Below are 19811 nucleotides of genomic sequence, written 5' to 3'. Positions count from 1 at the left end.
GGCAGCTGGCAGAGGGCTTCCTGGCTGTCCAGAGAGAGAGGAGAGAGTCAGACTCCCAGGCAGGTAGGGGCCCCCCTCTGATCGGGACTTGGTGTCAGATGGGCCAGAGTCACCCAGAGTTTCCTTTTTCACCAAACGCCCGCCCCCGCAGGGACGTCTCCTCGGTGGAACTGCTCATGAAGTATCACAAGGGCATTCTGGCGGAGATGGAAACGCGAAGCAAGAACTTCAGCGCCTGCCTGGAGCTGGGCGAGTCCTTGCTGCAGCGGCAACACCAAGCCTCGGATGAGGTGTGAGGGGAGGGAGGGACAGAGACGGGCCCTCTCCTGTCCTCGCCTCCGCTCCTGCTGGGCCAGACAGCTTCCTGGGAGGGAACCCGTGGGCCGTGGTTTCTCTGAGGAGGCTTAGCTTTCTTTCACCCCGCGGAGGACTGGGGTTGTGTGTAGGTCCAGGGATTATAGCTCCACCAAACCTATTCGAGGAACTGGCCGCTTCTCTGTAGGGAGAGTGCACGCATAACCCACCTAACCCTCGCATGTGTGTGTGCTTTGGTCTTGGTGACACCCACTTCCTGGGTGAGGCCCGTGGTAACCTCAGAGAGGTTAAGTAATTTATCCAAGGCTGCACAGCTGGCAAGTGGCAGGGCCAAGACTTGAAGCCAGGTCGGTGTGACAAAGCCCAGCAGGCTGTGCAGGGCCCCTCCGCACACCACCTCGGACAGGGGGAAGGGTTACCAAAGCCTGAGCCATCTTCCCTTCCTCCCCACAGATCAGGGAGAAACTGCAGCAGGTGGTGTCCAGGAGGAAGGAGATGAAGGAGAAGTGGAAGGCCCGCCAGGAGCAGCTCCACATGTGTGAGTGCAGCCTGGGAGCCAAGGAACCTGGGGGGGTGGGGTGGGGCAGGGGGAGGGGCCAGGGAGGGGTGATGTCACAACGCGGTGGATTTCCCCCCCTGCTGGAGAAGAGCCTCCACAGCACCACTCATCAGCAAAGTTCAGGGCCAAGGGCCTTAGGGGAGAAGACCCAGCAGACACGCTGCTGGAAGCCTGCCTCTGACCAGCCAGCACCTGCCCCCTGTCCACCCTCTCCCCCACCTGTCCCCCGCCTCCTGCTTGGCCGGTGTCCCCGTAGGACTGTGGCCTCTCCAGGGGTCAGGGTAAGGCTCTAGCGCATCCCAAAGGTTTGATCTGAGGCGTGTGGGGCACAGAAAGAGCTCTGTTCTCCGCAGCTGGAAACAGGAGAGGTAGGGAAATTCCACCACCCAGGTAGGAGCCGCAAGCCACAAAGACCTGGACTCTCCCGTGGCTGCTTGTGCACGACTGTGTGAGTGAGACAGCCAGGGGCCGGGAAGGGAACACTCAGGGCAGAAGACTGTTCTCAAAGGGCGATGTCGAAACCATTTTGTTCTAGAGTTTGTTCTAATTAATGTGTTTTTCCAATATCGCTCTCGGTGGAGATGAGGTAGGGGCCCAGCATGGGGATGGAGCAGCCTCGGGCAGCCGGTCACCACTGAGCAGGGTGTCCACGCGGTTCAGGGACACCTATGTGGGCCTCGGCCTGCCCGCCAGCTCCGCCTCTGTCTGTGAGCGGCCCCGGGGTCCCGGCAGGATCGGACCGCTGGGTGCTGACAGACCCCTGGGCCGTGTTGTCCGTGGCAGGGCTGGAAGTGTGCCAGTTCTCTCGGGACGCCTCGGTGGCTGAAGCGTGGCTGATCGCCCAGGAGCCCTACCTGGCCAGCCGGGACTTTGGACACACGGTGGACAGTGTGGAAAAGCTCATCAAGAGGCATGAGGCTTTTGAGAAATCCACGGCAGGCTGGGCAGAGCGCTTCGCCGCCCTGGAGAAGCCCACCACGGTGAGCCGGGAGGCTCGGGGCGGTGGGCAGCCGCGCCTTGGGGGTTCTTCAAGTCAAGAAGTCTTCGGCGGGTACTGGGGACCTGCGGACAGTGTAAAGGCTGGGCAAGGCGGGAGAGTGGGAAGGAAATAGGAGTGGGAGAAAGTACTGACTTTTGAACCCAAAAGACAAAAGGGGCTAATTCCAACAGGAACAAACACCAGGTGTGTCGGGTATAGGGAGCCTCTTTCGAGGAAGGATGTCTGAGAGCAGGCTCCCCTCTGTGGCTGCTCTGACCCGACACCCACCCCTGGTCTTTGTCTCCCCTAGCTTGAGCTCAAAGAACACCAGACCCCGGAGAGAACTGAGGAGGAGACTGGGTGAGTGCGGGGAGGACTTGGCTGGAGCCCTCTGCTGAGAGGGGTGGAGGAGGGTCCTTCTAATCAGAAACCGCCCCCTGATGCCTTGACAAGCCACACGTGACCTCTCACACCTGGGCCACTAGTCAGAGAAATACAGTGTGTCTGGAGCTTAAAGGCAGATAAGAGCTTTCATTCCCCCCCAATCCTGGGTGGCCTGAAGGCCTCGTGCAGGAAGAAAATGGGTGGAGGGCAGTGGCTGCTGCACCATTGCCCCCCTGCTCTGGGAACCAGCTGAACTCGTGTCCCAGAGGCCGTGCTGCACGGAGCCATGGCGTTTCTGAAGCATCTGCCTAACCTTTCAGGCTGAGGCAGCTTGAGCAGCTCCTTGCTAAGTGTCTGCCAGGCTGCTGACTTGGCTTGTGTTCTCTGGGGACGGGGTGGGAAGCCAGGCCTTGGAGGTAGTCTCTGGCCTCTGAGAGGTGTTTGTTTCTAAAGCGGGACTGTGTCTTCCATAGGCCTCAAGAGGAGGAAGGCGAGACAGCAGGGGAGGCTCCCCGAGGTCCCCACCGAGCAGCCACCGAGAGAACGTCCCCGGTCAGTTCCCTGTCCCATTTGTCTAGTTCCTGGGAGTCGTTGCTGCCAGAGCCCCCTCATCCCGACTAGGCTCAGCTGGGGCAGGAGGCCAGGATGGGCACCTACTGCCTCTACCCCCCAGACTCCTTCAATCAGTCTTCCTTGTTTACTTAGCTTTTCTTAATTCCTAGAATAATTCCCCTTCTCCCTTCAACCAAGAAGAAACTGACATGCCAGCCCACTGACATGACTCTCTTAGTTTGGTTTTATCTGGTCTAATAAATTTTATTATATAAATACATTACCATCTACATCAGGGGGAACAGTTTATACAGGCAGGAATGATTCCTTTTTATACACTGTCCTTTTACCCATTTTCCCTCTAACACCATCCTTAACTCTACCCTCTACACCCACACACACACACACACACAAATATACTCACAAATGGACCATTTGGTCTTCCTGCCCCGGCCATGGCACTTGGGGCAGTGAAGTGGGCATACCCACCCTCTAGCAGATTCCTTCCTCCTAAGCAGAGCCCCTCCCCCTTTGCACCTTCCTGGCCTGATGCTTGTGGGTCAGTGAGTTGGAGATAGAGCTGGCTCTGAGGCAAGAACAGACTTGACGGAGCCCTTCAGGAGTGAGGGAGAGCCCCAGGGCTTCTGGGTCACAGGCCTCCAACTTGTAGAAAAAGAGGATGCGTGGGGGAGGTGAGGGAGGGACGCAAACACTCCCACTGCCAGAGGGCTGGCAGATGGCTTCAGGACCTTGCCTGGAATAGATCCTTTAGCTAAAAGGACCCAGGAGGTCTATGCAGGAAGTCTGGGAGGCTGTGATCCAGGTTTTGGGGAAATGTCCTGGGAGCAGCTGACTGAGAAGAAAGCAAGAATCCAGCATGTGCCTTGCATGGCTTTGCCACTGCATGTCCACCACCTCTCCAGGTGCCCAGGTGAGCTTGCCTGAACCTTTAGGAGTTCTTGGTGGAAATTTCTGGTACACCAGCCACCCCAGAAAAATGCACAACACTGAGCATTTCCTGTGCAGAATCCGTGTCAGGTCTAGATTTCAGCCCTTCCCACCCTTCTGAGACACACACACACACACTCTCTCTCTCTCTGAGCTCCCTCTGACACCTCCAGCCGGCCAGAGGTGTCCTGAGCTACACCAGCCCTTCATGTCCAGCAGAGGGCACTCCTGGGCTCCCGCTGGAGGGTCTCTCCCAGGACTTCCCTCTGAAGATCCCATCGGCACATGTGGGAGTCTCTGGTGGACTTCGCCCCGGCCCCCTTTTCTCAGGGACAGCCCCCACTGGAAGGAGAGAGAACTCTGGGGGCTGGTATGGACTGTGGACACTGGGGCTGGGACTGTTCCTGCCACCTGCGTTTCAGCTGTGCATCCCTGTGTGTCTGCACGCGGTGGTGGCCCAGGTCTATGGGTTCCTTTGTGCCCACCTGCGCGATCCATCCACTGTCTGTGTCGTGTACGTCTGTGCAACGTAATTACATGTGCATCAGAGCCGCCTCCATCCACCGCCTGAATGTCGCTGGATTTGGGGGGAGTATAACCTGCTTGGACCTGAGCGTCTCTGGAAGGAGGGAGTGAGCCCACATTTGAGACCCTTCCCAGAGAGCCAGCCACCCCGCCAGATGGGGAAACTGGCCTGTGCCCAGTACCAGGAAGAAACCAGATGGCGAATCAAATGAACACCAGGCCTGAGGCCTCATGCAAACAGATTTCCTGCTGCTTCTCCTTTCCGAGCCCTTTGTTGAGTTTTCATGAGGATCCATGGGACTCCGAGGGAGGGTGGGATACCCCATTGGTCTTTGATATGAGAAGAGAGGAGAATGGGTCACATGCAGGGTTCAAAACCTTTCCAGAAACCTCAGGCCTCTCCCAGGAAGGCGGCTGTCCGCTGAGCCTTCTCTCTGGGGTAGGCCTGGGTCCAGTGGCTCTCCTGCTGTCCCATGTGTGGTCTGGTGTTGGTGCCCTATTGGATAGATCCGTGCTGTGTGTGGTCTGGTGTCGGTGCCCTATAGGATAGATCCGTGCGCTGTGGCTTCACGTGAAACCCATCACTAGTGCATGCCGGCTTCCTGCATGGGAGTGGACCAGGCACCTGAATCCCTGTGTAGACTGCTGCACAGCACACGGTGGCCACCCTGCCAGCCCCGCCTGGTCCTCCCCTTCCCGGGTGTGTGCACGCACACATGTATGCACACGCAGGGACTGGAGTACCGTTCCACGCATTCAGCTTTTCTTCAAGCACATCCATTGCCTCTATCACCTCTTACCTTTCCACATTAGAGCATGTTCTAATAAAAACAAAAAGAAAAAAAAAAACCAATCCATTATACGGGTAAGTGTGTAAGAGAGCATGAGGTCAAGCAGAAGAAACAAGTTTTCACAAATGGCAAAATTCCTGGAGTGGAAGTCAGGACATTGGGTTCTTCGTGCATGATTTTAGGCAAACCCCCTAATCCTCCTGGGTCTCCCTGCCCTCATAAAGCTCTGTCTGTGGGATTACAGAAAGTCCAGAACATTCCTGTATGTGAACAATGTACCTAAATAAAGGGAGGGTTGGGAGAGACGGGTTTCCCCACTTTTGTCTCGTTCTCAACTCTGAGGAACCTGGTTCTGTGGTCAGGTGCCAGCTGGTGTGAGGCTGCAGGTGAGAAAGAGACGGCAAGGGGCCAGGGTGTTTCCTTTGTTTGGGGAAGAGAGGAAGGCAGGGTTGGACCTCTGCTCCTGCCAAGGCCAGTGCCCCGAAGGTGGTCCTGGGGTCCCAGGCTGGGGCCGGGCAGCAGGCTGAGCCGTCCCCCTTCCTCTCACCCCGCCACCCTCCACCTTATGTGTCCCCCCTTCATCCTGGGTGCGGCTCTGGGGAGGGCGTGAGGGTCCTGCTAAGAGTCCTCATCATCTAGGCTCTGAGTGCCCCAGAATCCTCAGTGTAACATTTGCGATGAGATGCTGATTGCTGAGATGCTGAGGTCGATTTCCTGGAGAAGCAATGGTATTGCGGAGGATCTGAGTCAACCCAGGCTTATGGGCCCCCAGCCAACGGCTGCGGAACCTCTTCTGTGCACTGTGCCTGTTTCCTGGCCGCGGGTGGGAAGCAGGCCCTGCTCTAGGAACTCTCCCAATGGGGCTGCTGTGACGACGAGAGGGATACCCCTGAGAGGGATTGGTGCTGCGAGGGGCTGTGACAAGAGTCTGCCTTCGGGGTTCCCTGTTTGGGGCAGTCGTGCCCCGTCTGCCTCCAAGCCTCAAGGCCACATTCCTCTGTGGTGCAGGGATTCTGGGGTGAGGCCGCTCGGGGGAGCAGCTGCCTGGGTGCCTGTCATTATCAGGCCTTCGTCAGGTCGTCAGGGAAAACTCTCTTACCCAACAGCAGCTCACAGACGTCACTCTTCCCGTGACCTTCCAAGACCGCCTGCAGCTGGCTTCCCCGAGAGAGGACTGGGCATCTCCTTAGGAATGCACAGGAGTCCAGACTCCAGGTCCCTTGCTTCTCCCTTCCAGCGTCTTAGAGGTTGACGTGGCTTCAGGGAAATAACTGGCACTTGAGAACGTGAGGGATGGTGCCCCAGGCTGAGCAGGCACTGGGTTGCAGCAGGTCACCTTTTAGCCAGTGGCTGGCTGGCTCCAGCTGCTGTCACTCCCTTGGCAACTCCCCACAGCAGCAGCCTACCCAGCAGGCAGCCTAGGGCTCTAATCTGAGGCCAGAGGCCTGGCTCTGACGTTCTTGGAGGGAAGGGATGTGGGTGTGGAGGCAGCAGCTGTGTTTCTTCTTGCCTGAGCGAGCTTTCCCCATCCTCCCTCCCCTCCCCCTGTGAGGCTGAACTGAGCTGCTGATTCAGGCATTTTACAGTGAAGGCAAATAGTGTGTTTGTCCATAATGAGCAGACCCAGCCTGGAAAGAACGTCAGTTTTCCCGTGAACCTGGGCGTGTCTGTCTCCCCAGGATGCCTGAATCAGCGTGGCAGGGCTGTGTCTGCCTACAGTCTGGCACCGCGCCCTGGCACTCCAGGCTCCGTGGAGAAGCTGGCTCTAGGCTCTTTGTGGACATCTGTCCGCCGCTCGGTGCGCCCAGCTCTCTGTGCTATGGTCGGACGTGATCTTCCTGGCCCCGCTGCTCAAAGGCAACTCCTAAGTTCATCTTCCAATCTGTGTTTTAGAGCATCCCCGATACTGATGAACCCAGGATGGGACTCAGTTAACATCGTAGGCGTCTCAGAAATGAGGCTTGAAGCTGCCAGCTTGACTGTTGGGTGTCAGATCTGGATGGGGGGAGTCAGTGTCTTTTGAGTCTTTCTGAGTGGCTGGCTCAGAGTCACCAAGGCATCAAGCAGCTGCCAGCTCCTCCAGGGCAGGGACCTGAAGAGCCCACACTGGTGGTGGGAATGGCAAAGACAGCTCCTGAGGAAGAGTCGTTCTCTCCCCCGGGATAGCCGTGGACCAGGTCTCCCCTCCCTGTCCAAGGGGACCCTGCACACTCCCCTCTCCTTTCCCCGTCACTTTACGTGGTGGCCTTCTGCTCTGTGTCCCCTCCTGTTGTCTTCCCTGCTTCCCAGTGGTCATCTCAGACAGACAGCTGGCCCCTGGGACACAGTGCTGAGCCCCTCCACTGCCCATCCCACTCCTCATGAGAGCCCCTCACCATCCCTGCCACCAACCCGGTGGACCCCCTCACTGCTCCAGCCTCAGCTCTTCCCATGCTCTTTCCTCTGTTCAGCGACAACGTCTCTGTTCTCCCTTTTAGGCATTTGTCTCTGTTCACCCTAAGTTCCCATCTCTTCATCTCTTTGGCTGCTCTCAACTCAGCCAACCATCTTTTTCTTCTCTTGCAAACAACTGTCTTCTGAACAACCTTCCCAACCTGTCTGCTGACAGCAGCCTTCTCACCCAGAGGATGAGAGCCCAGACCTCAGACACTGGGGGAGGGAAAAAGTTCTTGGCTGCAGAAGTGGCCAGCTTCCCCCACCCCACCATCTCACACGGCTATTTGGTTGCCTAAGGTATTCAACAATAGATCTTGTCTGGCCTCAAGCCCCTCTTCTGGCCCTTTCCAAGGTGGCCGTGACACGATCACACTGCCTCAGCCAATCAGCCACGTGTCTTACATAAGCCAGACTCATTCCCCTTTAGACCATGAGCCCCATCGGATAGGCTCTTTTCTCTGGAGCAATAGTACCACCGTCTTCTCTTGCAGCAGGATTTAGTAGGAAGAGCACAGGGTTTGGGACCAGAGAGATTTGCATCTTCAGACTTCCACTCACTAGCTGTGTGACTGTGGGCAAGTTACTCATTTTCCCTGACCCTCAGTTTCCCTCATCTGTAAAATAGGGGTAGTGATACTTGCCTCGCAGAAAGGGTGTGAGGATAGAAAAAGAGAATATAGGTAGAACACCTAGTAGGTGATTGTGTTCATTTTTCCCTTCATTTTTTTCTCACTGCAGTCCTTCATCTCTTAAGAGAAACATCCTCCATGTGAATTCTAACATCCATTGCCAACACCCTCCCAAACCAATCTTCCTGGAGTGCCCCTCCCTGGAAGCCCCCTACATACACACTCTAGGCTCAGTCCTTGCTGTGAGGTAGGCAGGTAAGACCATTGCATGGCTAAAGTCAAACAACAGTCTCTGGGGTGCATCCTCTTGCCCTCGTTCTCACTTACCGGCATTTCCTTTAGAGAGAAGCTCACTTGTGTTTCCTTGTTTGTTGATGTGTCTGGGTTCACTGAGCATCTTTTAGAACCTCCCAAAGACCCTGTGGTCGCACCCCTGGTTATTTTTCTCCCTGGAGCTGGAGTTAGTTGTCTGTGTGCTGTCCCCCTGCGCCACCTGCTGGCTTGGCCTGGAAATACACCTTCAACACCTTTAGTCCAGGTAAGAAATGTACCCATCCTGCCCCTCTTCCCTTCATCTTCTTGAACCTCCTTTGGGGAAGAGACATCTGCCTGCTTCCCCCCACCCAAGTCAGTTTCCTAACAAGGCAGGACCCTAAAAAGTCAAGCTTACAAGACTCTGCAAAGACTCTGATGTGGCCATCCCCTGCCCATCAGGGGCTCAGGCCTCTCCCTGTTTGACTACAATCCTGTGAGATCCTAAAAGGTTCTCCTGTCTGTGCCCTTTCCTCCCCTGATGTTCCCCCAGCATCCAATGCTGCCCGTCCCCTACCCTCCTCTGACATTGTGATCCCAGCAGCCAGCGCACACACCTACCTCAGATGTGTCCCACCCACCCACCTGTCACCCAGACCCTCAAATCAGAGAACAGAAGCTCCATGCTTATTCCAGGCCCCCATCCCTGGGCCATTCTCCCTCCTTCTGTTACGCCCACTTATGGTCTAAACTCTCCAGCAGCCCCAACCTGACGCCCAGAGTTTCTTCCAAGTAGCTGGATCCTCTTTTTTTCAGAGTGTCCCCCAGCTCCTCTGATTGCTCTAGGCTGGGTTACCCCTCAGCAGTGTAGGTGTAATCTCTGCATCTTCCTGATGACACAAGGGCTAAAGCAGCTGGTCTTCTGCCTTATATCACGGAGGATAGAAGGGAGTCTTGGATCATCTTAGCTATCCAGGGCCTTTTGGCAGAACCTATCTGTCCTTACAGCCAACGAGTAGCCAGCATCCCCTCCTGGTGCTCTGCTGTCCACAGATCTCTCTGCCTGTCGGGCAAGGCAGAATCTCTATCAGAGCATGGTATGGTTCCAGGGGCAGCAGGAGAACTGCCCCTCAACCCCCAGCTCTCTTAGAAGATGGTGCAAAGCATACTTACCCCTGGGGCCTATAAAAGGAGGGCCCTTTTGCCCAAACCATGCCCCCATCTTTCTCCTGTGTGTCCCCTCCCCTAACCCAGGAGGGAGAGAAGCCCCGCCAGCCCTGGGCCTGGGAGGAGTGGCTGCCACCAGACCCCTCCACCTCCCACCCTCATTCTCGACTCCTTCTCCTCAGGCCTTGGCCTTCAGGGTAGAGGGGAGAGGGTGTGTTTTAAATTGTCTCCACATGAACAGTCAAGAGAACAGAAGAAATCTTTGCATACATTGGCAAACCCCCATTTCCCAAAGCCCACCCATGACCTGGCCATTTAACTTTCGATCACACTGGCCATGGCCTCTGACTGGCCCTGCCAGGGAACATAGGTCAGGCATCCATTAGGAAGAAACAGAAGAAAGGTGAGATTAAATTGGGAGGCAGTCCTGGAAAAATCATCTCTACTTTCAGAGGAGAGTTCCCGAAAGGAAGAAGCATGGAAATGAAAAGTATAGGAAGAAAATATGGACACACAGGGCTCTAGTAAAACCAGTCCCAGGAGGGGAGAGGCAGGCTGGGTGAGAGGGGGGAACATGGTTGTGAGGGTCTGCTGGGCTTTCCTCCCAGCATCTACCACACATATTCCCTGAGCCCCCCAGAGCAGGTGTGGGGAGGGCCTGGCCCATCACCAGGAGGAACAGCACAGCCAGCTGGAGAGATAGAGGATGAAAGCCTTCACTACCTCCCCAACAGTTATGCCCAAGTCAGAGGGTTGGCCTGACTGGGTCCATAGAAGGACCCCAAACCCAGGCTCCCAGATCCAACCCTGCCACTCCTGCCCTTCCTCCCTGCTGGAGGAGGATCCAGGCAGGGCTTTAGAGCCTTCAGATCCTTGTGGTCAATTCTGGCTCATTGCTGACACTCAAAGATTTAAATACTGCAAGATGCATAAAGATGGGCATGGCCCAGCCACAACTCTCAAGGGACTCTAAGACAGGAAAAGATGAGGGCCCTAAAGATGTGGTAAAAACTCAGGCCTGTCCAATTCTGGAGTGCATGCTCTTGATCGCCTCTGGTATCTATTAGCTGTGTGACCTTGGGTAAGTCACTTAACCTCTCTGAACATAGGTTTTCTCATAGATTGAAGGTGTTAGACTAGGGTAGTGTTTTCAAACTTTTCCAGCCATATTATCCTTTCTTTAAATGAGATCTTACGGAACCCCAACCTAACTGTTTATTGACCAGCCCTAATTTGATGGGATACAGCCATGACCAGCTTTACCTTTCTTCCAACCACTGCCTTCAGACATCTCCGTTGAGCCTCCGCTTCCCATTCCTTAGTGCCAGCTCAGGCAGACCTTGGTCACCTTTAGCTGTTAAAAAGTCTAACCAGTCTGTTTCAGTTTGAAGCTTCAATCTGATGTCCAGTATGGTGCCCATATCCTCTCATTCTCCATTTCTCTATTTTGGCTTTGACCCAAGGTCTGAAGGACCCACAATGGGGAGCACAGGGTCTGCTGTTTCCTGGCTCCTCCCCAACACTCTCCTGGTTCTCCATCTTCAGTTGGGACAGGGAGTAGAAAAGGGGGCAGTGTCTCCTTACTGCCTGGGTTGGCTCTGGTCCTCTTGGGCTGTCAACGCCCTTGGTCCTTCAGGTGTCCGGATACCACCTGCTTGGGGGCCTACAAGACCCTTCCCACCTGGCGCTGTAAGGTCTCCAGCAGTCAGGCCTTTGAGACAGGGTTCTGGCCAGATGTCTCAAGCTAGGGTGGACTTCCTTGGTGCTGGGCATGTAGGAGACCCACCCATTCTTGCCCCAGCCGGCATTCTTGTGCTGCACTCGGAGGCTGGCTGCCCCTTGCTGCCGCAATCTGTCCTGCCCTCTCTCCTGCTGCAGTGGCACAAAGGCGGATCAGCAAGGCCTCTGCATAAGGAGGTACCCAGCTGGGGAATAAGAGGTCTGCTTCCCCTTCTCATGGGCACCTGACATACAAGCACGTGGCTCCACTGGAAGCCCCTCACTTGGCTTGGGCAGGGGCTGGGAGGATCCTGCCCTCCATGGGGAGGAGCAGGGAGGTAAAAGCCGCCGACTTTCCCTGGAGCAGTGACTCCTTAGGTGGTGATTCTCTACCCCTGCAGCACATTCGAGTGCATGAAAAGCTGATTAAGAAATTCCAGCGTGCTGACCCCACTCCAGGCTAGTTAACTCAGCATCCTGAGGATGGGTCCCGGCATCCTTTGTTAAAGCTCCCGAGGTGATTGTAAAAGGCAGCCAGGGTTAGGAACCACTGCCCTACTCCAGCAAATCCCCACCAAATGACGGGGGCAGGACCTGGGGAGCAAGTCACGGTCCTGCACCATGACCCGGGAAGGTCTGGGTCTCCCTTTAGAAGGTGGTGGGGGAGGCTTAGGGCCTGGTGCCCTTAGCTTTGGGGTTTTAGATACAAGTGGAAGGTAACAGAAGGGTTCCCATACAATATCCTACCGCAAATGTTCTTCTATCCTGTCTTAGCAGCAGAACCCTTTCTTCATTTGAAGTCTTGCCGAGCCCACGCATGACTCAGTAGGAGCTGGAGTATCTGTCTGAAGCAGGGTGGGCCCTGGAGCCGGGCAGCGAGCAGCGTCGGAAACCCCCGGACGAGCCCCTTCAGCTCACTCTAAGAACCTCTGCCCCTATGTTAGATTGGAGAGGGGGAGAGTGGGGAATGGAGCCAGAGACATGGGCACGGTCTAGGGAAGCAGGCCAGGTGGAAACCCACAGCAGGTTGAGGGAGGGCCAGGGTGGGCCAGGAAGGGCACAGGAGAGAGGAACCAGACTCAGGTGGGGCTGCTGACCTCCCAGTTCTGCCGAGAGTAGCCACCCCTGGCTCTGAACCCCCAGCAAGGTGTGCTCCTCCCATATGCCCCTGAGCAGGGGGAAGAAGAGAGGCAGTGGCCCCAGGACCTGCAGCCGCCACTGCCGCCAGGGCCGCACAAGGAAGGGCAGGAGGAGAGATCCAGCACAGATGAGAGGCCCACCACAGAGCCCCTCTTTAAGGCCCTGGACACGCCTCTGAGCGAGGGTGATGAGCCTACAACGCTGCCAGCCCAGGTGGACCACGGGCACAGCGTGCAGATGGAGGGCTACTTGGGCCGCAAGCACGACCTGGAGGGGCCCAACAAGAAGGCGTCCAACAGGTGTGTGGGGGAGGGCCGCGGGGTAGGAGGGGTGGGCAGCTCCCAGGGACTTCAACAGAGCAACATGGGTATGCTTGTGGGCGAGGGTGCCCTCTGCCTCTAGTCTGAGAGCTCCTGGGCATCCTCTGGGACAGCCCGGGGGCTGCTTGGCATGATGGGAAAAGCCTGTCTTCCGTTGTGGTCCTATGACCTTATACTAGTTACTCAGCCTCTCACTTGTAAAATGGGGATGACGGGGGCAGCCTGCCTCTTCAGTGCAGATGCCATGCCTGGCGCAGAGCAGGAACTCGGTGAACACTAGCTGTTATTATCCCAGGGCGGGGTAACAGCTAGGCCTTGGCACTAACAACACGTCCTTGACCAAGTCCCACTTTTTACCCAGTCTGGGCCCCAGTTTCCCCAGCTATAAAATAGGAGAGGAGGGCTTCCCTGGTGGCGCAGTGGTTGAGAATCTGCCTGCCAATGCAGGGGACATGGGTTCGAGCCCTGGTCTGGGAAGATCCCACATGCCGCGGAGCAACTGGGCCCGTGAGCCACAATTACTGAGCCTGCGCGTCTGGAGCCTGTGCTCTGCAACAAGAGAGGCCACGATAGTGAGAGGCCCGCGCACCGCGATGAAGAGTGGCCCCCGCTTGCCGCAACTAGAGAAAGCCCTCGCACAGAAACGAAGACCCAACACAGCCAAAAATAAATAAATAAATAATGTTTTAAAAAATAGCAGAAGAAAATGCAAAAAAAATAAAATAAAATAAAATAAAATAAAATAAAATAAAATAAAATAGGAGAGGAGAAAGAGTTGCTATGGTCCCTCCTAGCAACCATATGACCCTGAGGAATTCATTCAGAGGCTGTGTCGTTTCCTGACCCTGAGGCAGTGTCGTTTCCTGACCCTGAGGCAGTCATGTCCTTGGGTGTGGTCTACCCAGGGATGCCTAGACCCAAAGTCTCTGGAGGCTCCTGCCTTCAGGTAGCAGTCCAGGGTCCCAGAGAAACAGGGCAGCATCAAGAGGTTGAAGCCAGCCACATTCCCAGGGCCAACTGGCAGCATACAGAGAGAGCCTGGCCTGGGGGACACACCAAAGTTAATTCAAATTCCAAAAATGAATTGAGGGGCCCAGCCAACCTGAAGAGGTTTATTGCTTATATGGAGAGTCTGCAGGGAAAGGGAAACTAGCATTTATAAAGTACCTACTGTGTGCCAGGCATTATGTTAGGATTGATAATAGCTTCTCAAACCTCCTATGATATTGAGGTTTCCATTTTCCAGATGGGGAAACAGTCTCAGAGAGGTTAAATCATTTGTCCATTTACTCCAAGACCAGCTCCTCCTTTGCAACTGCCTTACTTGGGCTACAAGCTCAGAGAAGGTGGTGAGGGCCAGAGGAAAGATCCCTGAGCTGGTGTCAGAAATCTGGGCTTTGTGGAATGGCTCTGCAGCCAGCTTTGTACAGGTCAGGTTCTCTCTATGACCTTCCAGTCCTTCCTCCCTACGTGCCCTGCTAGTTCTCCACTTTTCTGCCCTCAAAAGGGAGGGAGGAGGAAAGGAGGAAGAGGAGGAAGAAAAGCTTAATGTTTCTCAGTACTCATTACTGTGAAAGGGCAACATGTTCCCCATTTGTCAGGGAAGGAGCTCAGGTGAGCCCACACATGAGCCCATGAGCCTGCTGTTCTCACTAAACATTTCAGCTGAGATGAGCCTTGATTTACACAAATACATTTCTTTAAAAAGTGCTAGTACAGGGCTTCCCTAGTGGCGCAGTGGTTAAGAATCTGGCTGCCAATGTAGGGGACACAGGTTCAAGCCCTGGTTCGGGAAGATCCCACATGCCGCGGAGCAACTAAGCCCGTGCGCCACAACTACTGAGCCTGCGCTGTAGAGCCTGCAAGCTACAACTGCTGAGCCCACATGCCACAACTACTGAAGCCCGCATGCCTAGAGCCCCTGCTCCGCAACAAGAGAAGCCACTGCAATGAGAAGCCCGCGCACCGCAACGAAAAGTAGCCCCTGCTCACCGCAACTAGAGAAAGCCCACGCGCAGCAACGAAGACCCAACACAGCCAAAAAATTAAAAAAAAAAAAAAAAAAAAAGTGCTAGTACAGTATACCAGGCGTATATCATCAACAAAACAAAATATCACTACCAGCAAAACAAAACCCTGCTCTGTTCACGTTACAGTTCTGTAGTGACACTCAAATATACTGGTGGCTATGGAAATGCTTTGAAAAGTTGTTTATACTATTGGTCTTAGACTCAATAACTCTACTTCTAGAAATATATCTCAGGGTAAGATCAGAGTTACAGGCAAGGATGTTTATCATATTGCTGTTTAAATCATGGATAAAATTTCCAGTATTAAAAGGTCCATCAATAAAGGGATTATTTATATGTGTGATAGAATACCATATAACTATTCAAAATTATTTTCAAGAAATATTTGAGAATTCAAATATTTGAGGATGGGGAAATACTCATGATATAGTGTTAAACTTAAAAGCAGGACATAAAATTGAATATACAGTATAATCCAATTTTAGCTATATATGTGAATAAAGACTAGAAGGAAATACATCAAATGTTAACAATAGTTAACTTTTGGTAGTGGAATTACATGCAGATGATTTTTATTTGCAGTTTTTTAGACAGTAAAATGTATTACTATTGATCAGGGTAAAATTGGTATAATTAAGAAAAATGGTAAAGCTATAGGAACTGATTATAGAGATGCTGTATCAGGACTGTAGGTGACCTGCCTCTCTGTACCCTCACAGGTCCTGGAACAACCTGTACTGTGTGCTCAGGAATAGCGAGCTGACTTTCTACAAGGATGCCAAGAACCTGGCCCTGGGGGTGCCCTACCATGGGGAGGAGCCCCTGGCCCTGCGACATGCCATCTGTGAGATTGCTGCCAGCTACAAGAAGAAGAAGCACGTCTTCAAGCTGAGGTGAGGCCCCGCCTGTCCACTGCCCCTTCCCTGGTTTGGCATAAGTGGCTGGACAGGGGCCCACTCTTTGGGACCAGCTTCAGGCCTGAGTTGCCCTTCAGGGATTTTTCAAATCAGAGAGGCTGGTGGTCCTGATTTTTGCCTCTCTCAGAAGGTGCTGTGCTGCCTGACAGGGTTCTGGTCATGGGAAAGCTCAGGGGGCTGGGGGGTCAGATCCAGAGGTGGCCACGCAGGAAACCCTCTGTCCTCCTAGGCTGAGCAATGGCAGTGAGTGGCTTTTCCATGGCAAGGATGAGGTAAGTGCAGGGCTGCCTAGCCCAGACCCCCACCAACAAAGGGGCAGGTGGAAGGGACGCATGCCACTTGACCTCAAGGCTCCCTCAGAAGGGGTTGTCCTAGAGGCACCCCGTCCTTTGCGGGGCCCTGACCCTCCTGCCCTGTAGGAGGAGATGCTGTCCTGGCTGCAGGGCGTGAGCACCGCCATCAACGAGTCCCAGAGCATCCGTGTCAAGGCACAGAGCCTGCCCCTACCCTCCATCACCGGCCCCGACGCCAGCCTCGGCAAGAAAGACAAGGAGAAGAGATTCAGCTTCTTCCCCAAAAAGAAGTAGCCTCTCGGGCACCCCGCGGGTGAAGCCAGTGCGTCGGGACGAGAGACGAGCGGGGACGAGCGCTTCCCTCCTCGGCAGGGTCTTCCTCCTGCCCACGGCCCAGCCGCCGCTGCCTGCCGCCTGCCTGCTCCGAGTCGCCAGCCGGGCCCCGGGCCCCGGTGCACTGCAATAGCTGCCTTCGCGCCACCGGCCCAACCCGGCCCGGCCCACGCCTGCCTCCGCGCCCTCTGCCCGCAGCCCCGGCGCCCCGCACACGGCGAGCGCGGGCTCCAGGGACGGAGCTCCCAGCTCCGCCGGCCCTCGGTGCCTCCGGGGCTGGGGGCAGGAGACGCGAGGCCCACGCCCTCCTCTCCCCGCCCCGCTTCCGGGCTGAGGGGCGCCAGCCCGTCCCCCGATTCAAACATAAGCTGGAGAAGAAGGCTGATGGGGTTCCTCAGACGCTGCCCACTCCCAAAGCAAGTCTTGCTTGGGGTCACCTCCTGCTCAGTCGCAGCCAGGGAAAGGGAAAGGGAAGAGGACAACGGAAATGCCCGACCTGCCCCTTAGGGGCGTGAGGAAGGAGGCTTCAGGGAGCTCTGGGCCAGGGGATGCTGGGGACTGAGGGGACACGACGGCCTCCTCCCCACTGGGCTTCCTCAGAACGGGGACTCTCACCTCAGGGGCCACCGCGTCCCCTCCTCGCTCCTCCTCCCACAGAAAGAGGGGGGCACCCGACAAGATCGATGGGTCCTAAGTGCAAAGGGGCTCCCGCGGCCTCCGACACCCGTTGCTGCCACCCCCGATGGTGGTAGGGAGGACCAGGAAGCTCTCAAGCCAGCCCTCTTTTAAAACTACAGTTAGAGCTTAGGGCTCAGGCCAGAAGGAGGTAGATAGGTCTCCACACTGCCTAAGGCGCTGCCTCTCCACTCTGGGGTCCTCCCGCACTCCCAGTAGCTGTCAAACCAGCAACATCCCACTCAGACACAGGGCCCTTAAGGGAGACAGCGCAGGTCCCCAGGTACAAGATGGACACCGCAATGCCTGGAGTAGAGCATCCCAAAGCCAAATACCCCATGTGTTCTGTCTGCAGCTGGTACCACCTGAGGGTGCTGGCTGGACCGACAGCAAATTTCATGACCCGTCACCCTGGGGTGGCAAATGTGGCCACACCTGGGTATTTATTACGACCCACGGAACAACCCCAGATGGCTGGGACAAATGCTGGGGCCAAAGCCATTAAGGTGTGGCAGGCACCCTTGCTTAGCTCCTCCAGAAGGTCCTGGCCTTGAGTCAGGGGGCCACATGGGTATCTACCCCACAATCCCAAGCACAGCCAAAAGGGGCCCTGCAACCTCTATCCCCAGGGATAGCTTTCCCTGTGCTGCTGAGGTCAGACTTCCAGACGGAAGAGACCACTAGTTCCACAGGGATTTTTCTCCGCCACTCTCTGAAAGCAATGCAGCTCCAGCCCAGCATCTTAACTGGGGTTAGGTCCAAAAGAGGGGTTAAGTTGCAGGCAGCAGGCATTTCCCCAGGGACCAGAAAGGTCCCTGGGGCCAGCAGTTGCTGTTTCCATCACCTTCCCCATGGGAAGGAGCCTTAGACACACTGAGATGATCCCCCGGAAGCGGGTGAAGCTCAGGTAGAAACCACAGGCATAGGCATCCGGAGTTACTAGGCCTTCCCAGGAGCTCTTAGTGCTGGAGATCAACACCACCATGTCAAGGGAAGGCAATTTCAGCAGACAAGAACCACAGGAGGGAAGTTCTCTGCTGGAGCCTGACAGGTGGTCCCACCTCTGGAGCCAGGGTCTTCATTTGGCCTCTATGCACCTAACCCTATGGCCCTCTGTGCATCCACAGGGAACCTAATCTATACCACCCACCAGCCTCTTTCTATACCTAGGGAAACCAAGGCAGGAGGCAGTGAGGTGATGACACTCACCTGGCAATAAAGAAGGCCTCTGGTGCATCTGAGGGCATGTCCTTCTCCAGGGCAGATAGCGGCAAGAGTCTCCCTCAACTGTTCCCATGGGCCAGTCTTCAGGGAGCCAAGAGACTAGAGGCCACCCTCTCCCCTCCACGTGTGCCAAAGCAGCACCTGAAGTGAAGAATTTCAGCAAGCAACTCCACAGTCCCAAGAATGAAAGGGCCTCAAGGAAAAGCTAGGATTTCACCACTCCTGGGCCCCCAGACTGGGCAAGGGCAGCAGCCGGCTGCATGTGACCCACCATCTACTGCCAGCTACCCACGCATCCCTCCCCCCACATCACACAGGCCCCAAGACACTCAACTCACTGGACTGAAACTGCAGGGGCCCAGCTTTGGGACTCTGTGCCACATGGGGGGCTAAGCTCCTGGTGCCCTGGCAAGGTTTCTTTTTTCCCTCCTTACATTTTCTATTTTGTAGTTCTTTTCTTTAACAGTATCCCCAAACAGCTCCAGTCCACACCAGCAAACCAGGATTCCTCCCCAGGGCAGTTTAGAGGAAGCTCCTTCTGGGCATGGTCAGGTGGTCCTCCTTCCCTCTCTCCTTTCCCTTTGTCCCCTGGCCTCAACTGACTGTGGCTGAGGGAGGTAAGGAGGGTCCTCGAGCTTCCTCCCCCCTACCTAGCACCCATAACAGGAGGTCTGTGGGGGGCTCGGCTTCCCCGCCACCCCACTCCTTCTTCCTGCCTATCGGAGAGCACAGAGAGTCCCCAAGGCTGGCCCTGGATCGCCCTCCTCCCTTCAGTAGGAGGGGGCAGAGATCCAGAGGACCCCGTGGCTCGGTCTCTTGGACAAGTAAGCTCAGGGAGGATGCAAGGGAGGAGGTGGCTGCAGAGGACGGCAGCCCTGTTGGGCACAGACCATGCAATCTGGGGCTGGCCCTGGGGCCGGCTCGGCCTTGTCCTCCACCTGCTCAAATGTGCTTCCACCAACCAGAGAAAACCCATTTACTAGTTTTTCTAATAAATCAATAACGCTCCATATTTCCGTTTCTTATTTGACTCGCCTATTTCCCTTTGAACTGGACCAAAGGGGGCTGGTTGATTGAGCAAGGTGGAATCTGTGAACACAGGACCACCATGGAGACAAGAGGCACAGCCAGACTCTGGCTTGTCCTTGGAGTCTTATGGGAACAACTCTGCTGACACCTAGGTTCTGTGCTTCACTTGAGACCCTGAGAAAAGCTCGCTTATTTATGCATTCAACCATCTTGAGGGCCTGCTGCAGGCCTTTCCCCATGGAGCTCGGGACAGAGATCTGAAAATCAGAATTCACACACCTGGGGCTCATCTCCGGAGGTGCAGTTTCAATTGGTCTGGGTGGGTGAAACCTAGACATCAGCATTTTTCAAAAAGTTCCCTCCCCTCATGATTCCAGTGGGCAGCCAGTAAGAACCACTGAGCTGGTCCAGGGTTCCCAGGTATAACCTAGAGGGCTGTGTAAGGATCACCTGGGGAAGGTGTTGACTACTACTCCCCAGGCCTCACCTCTTGAAGAGTCTGAGTCAGAGAGTTTGAGAAGCAACAACTCATCCATCTCCTTCGATTTACAGAGGAGGAAAAAGCATGAGTTTAGGTGACCCAGCTAGTTAAAT

The 19811-nt window shown here is 55.3% G+C and overlaps 1 protein-coding gene and 1 long non-coding RNA gene across 2 annotated transcripts in view; one reads left to right on the top strand and one right to left on the bottom strand.

Annotated features, from left to right (window-relative positions):
* SPTB (spectrin beta, erythrocytic) overlaps positions 1 to 19198 on the top strand; it is a 123245-nt gene extending 104047 nt beyond the window's left edge. The window contains exons 28-36 of the mRNA XM_061180912.1: positions 152 to 290; positions 769 to 853; positions 1658 to 1854; positions 2164 to 2213; positions 2711 to 2789; positions 12433 to 12695; positions 15466 to 15639; positions 15893 to 15935; positions 16083 to 19198. Of these exons, the coding sequence (XP_061036895.1) occupies positions 152 to 290; positions 769 to 853; positions 1658 to 1854; positions 2164 to 2213; positions 2711 to 2789; positions 12433 to 12695; positions 15466 to 15639; positions 15893 to 15935; positions 16083 to 16250 (1198 nt within the window). The 3' untranslated portion in view covers positions 16251 to 19198. The remainder of the gene's footprint in view (positions 1 to 151; positions 291 to 768; positions 854 to 1657; positions 1855 to 2163; positions 2214 to 2710; positions 2790 to 12432; positions 12696 to 15465; positions 15640 to 15892; positions 15936 to 16082) is intronic.
* Positions 3048 to 18945, bottom strand: LOC133084389 (uncharacterized). The gene is made up of 3 exons (XR_009699433.1): positions 18174 to 18945; positions 6153 to 7159; positions 3048 to 5083 (listed from the first exon to the last, which is right to left on the bottom strand). It is a non-coding gene; the product is annotated as an uncharacterized LOC133084389 (long non-coding RNA).
* Positions 19199 to 19811: the final 613 nt, after the last annotated feature.

The sequence above is a fragment of the Eubalaena glacialis genome, chromosome 2, assembly GCF_028564815.1.
Source record: "Eubalaena glacialis isolate mEubGla1 chromosome 2, mEubGla1.1.hap2.+ XY, whole genome shotgun sequence".
NCBI lineage: Eukaryota > Metazoa > Chordata > Mammalia > Artiodactyla > Balaenidae > Eubalaena > Eubalaena glacialis.
This window is presented reverse-complemented; position numbering and strand designations above follow the sequence as displayed.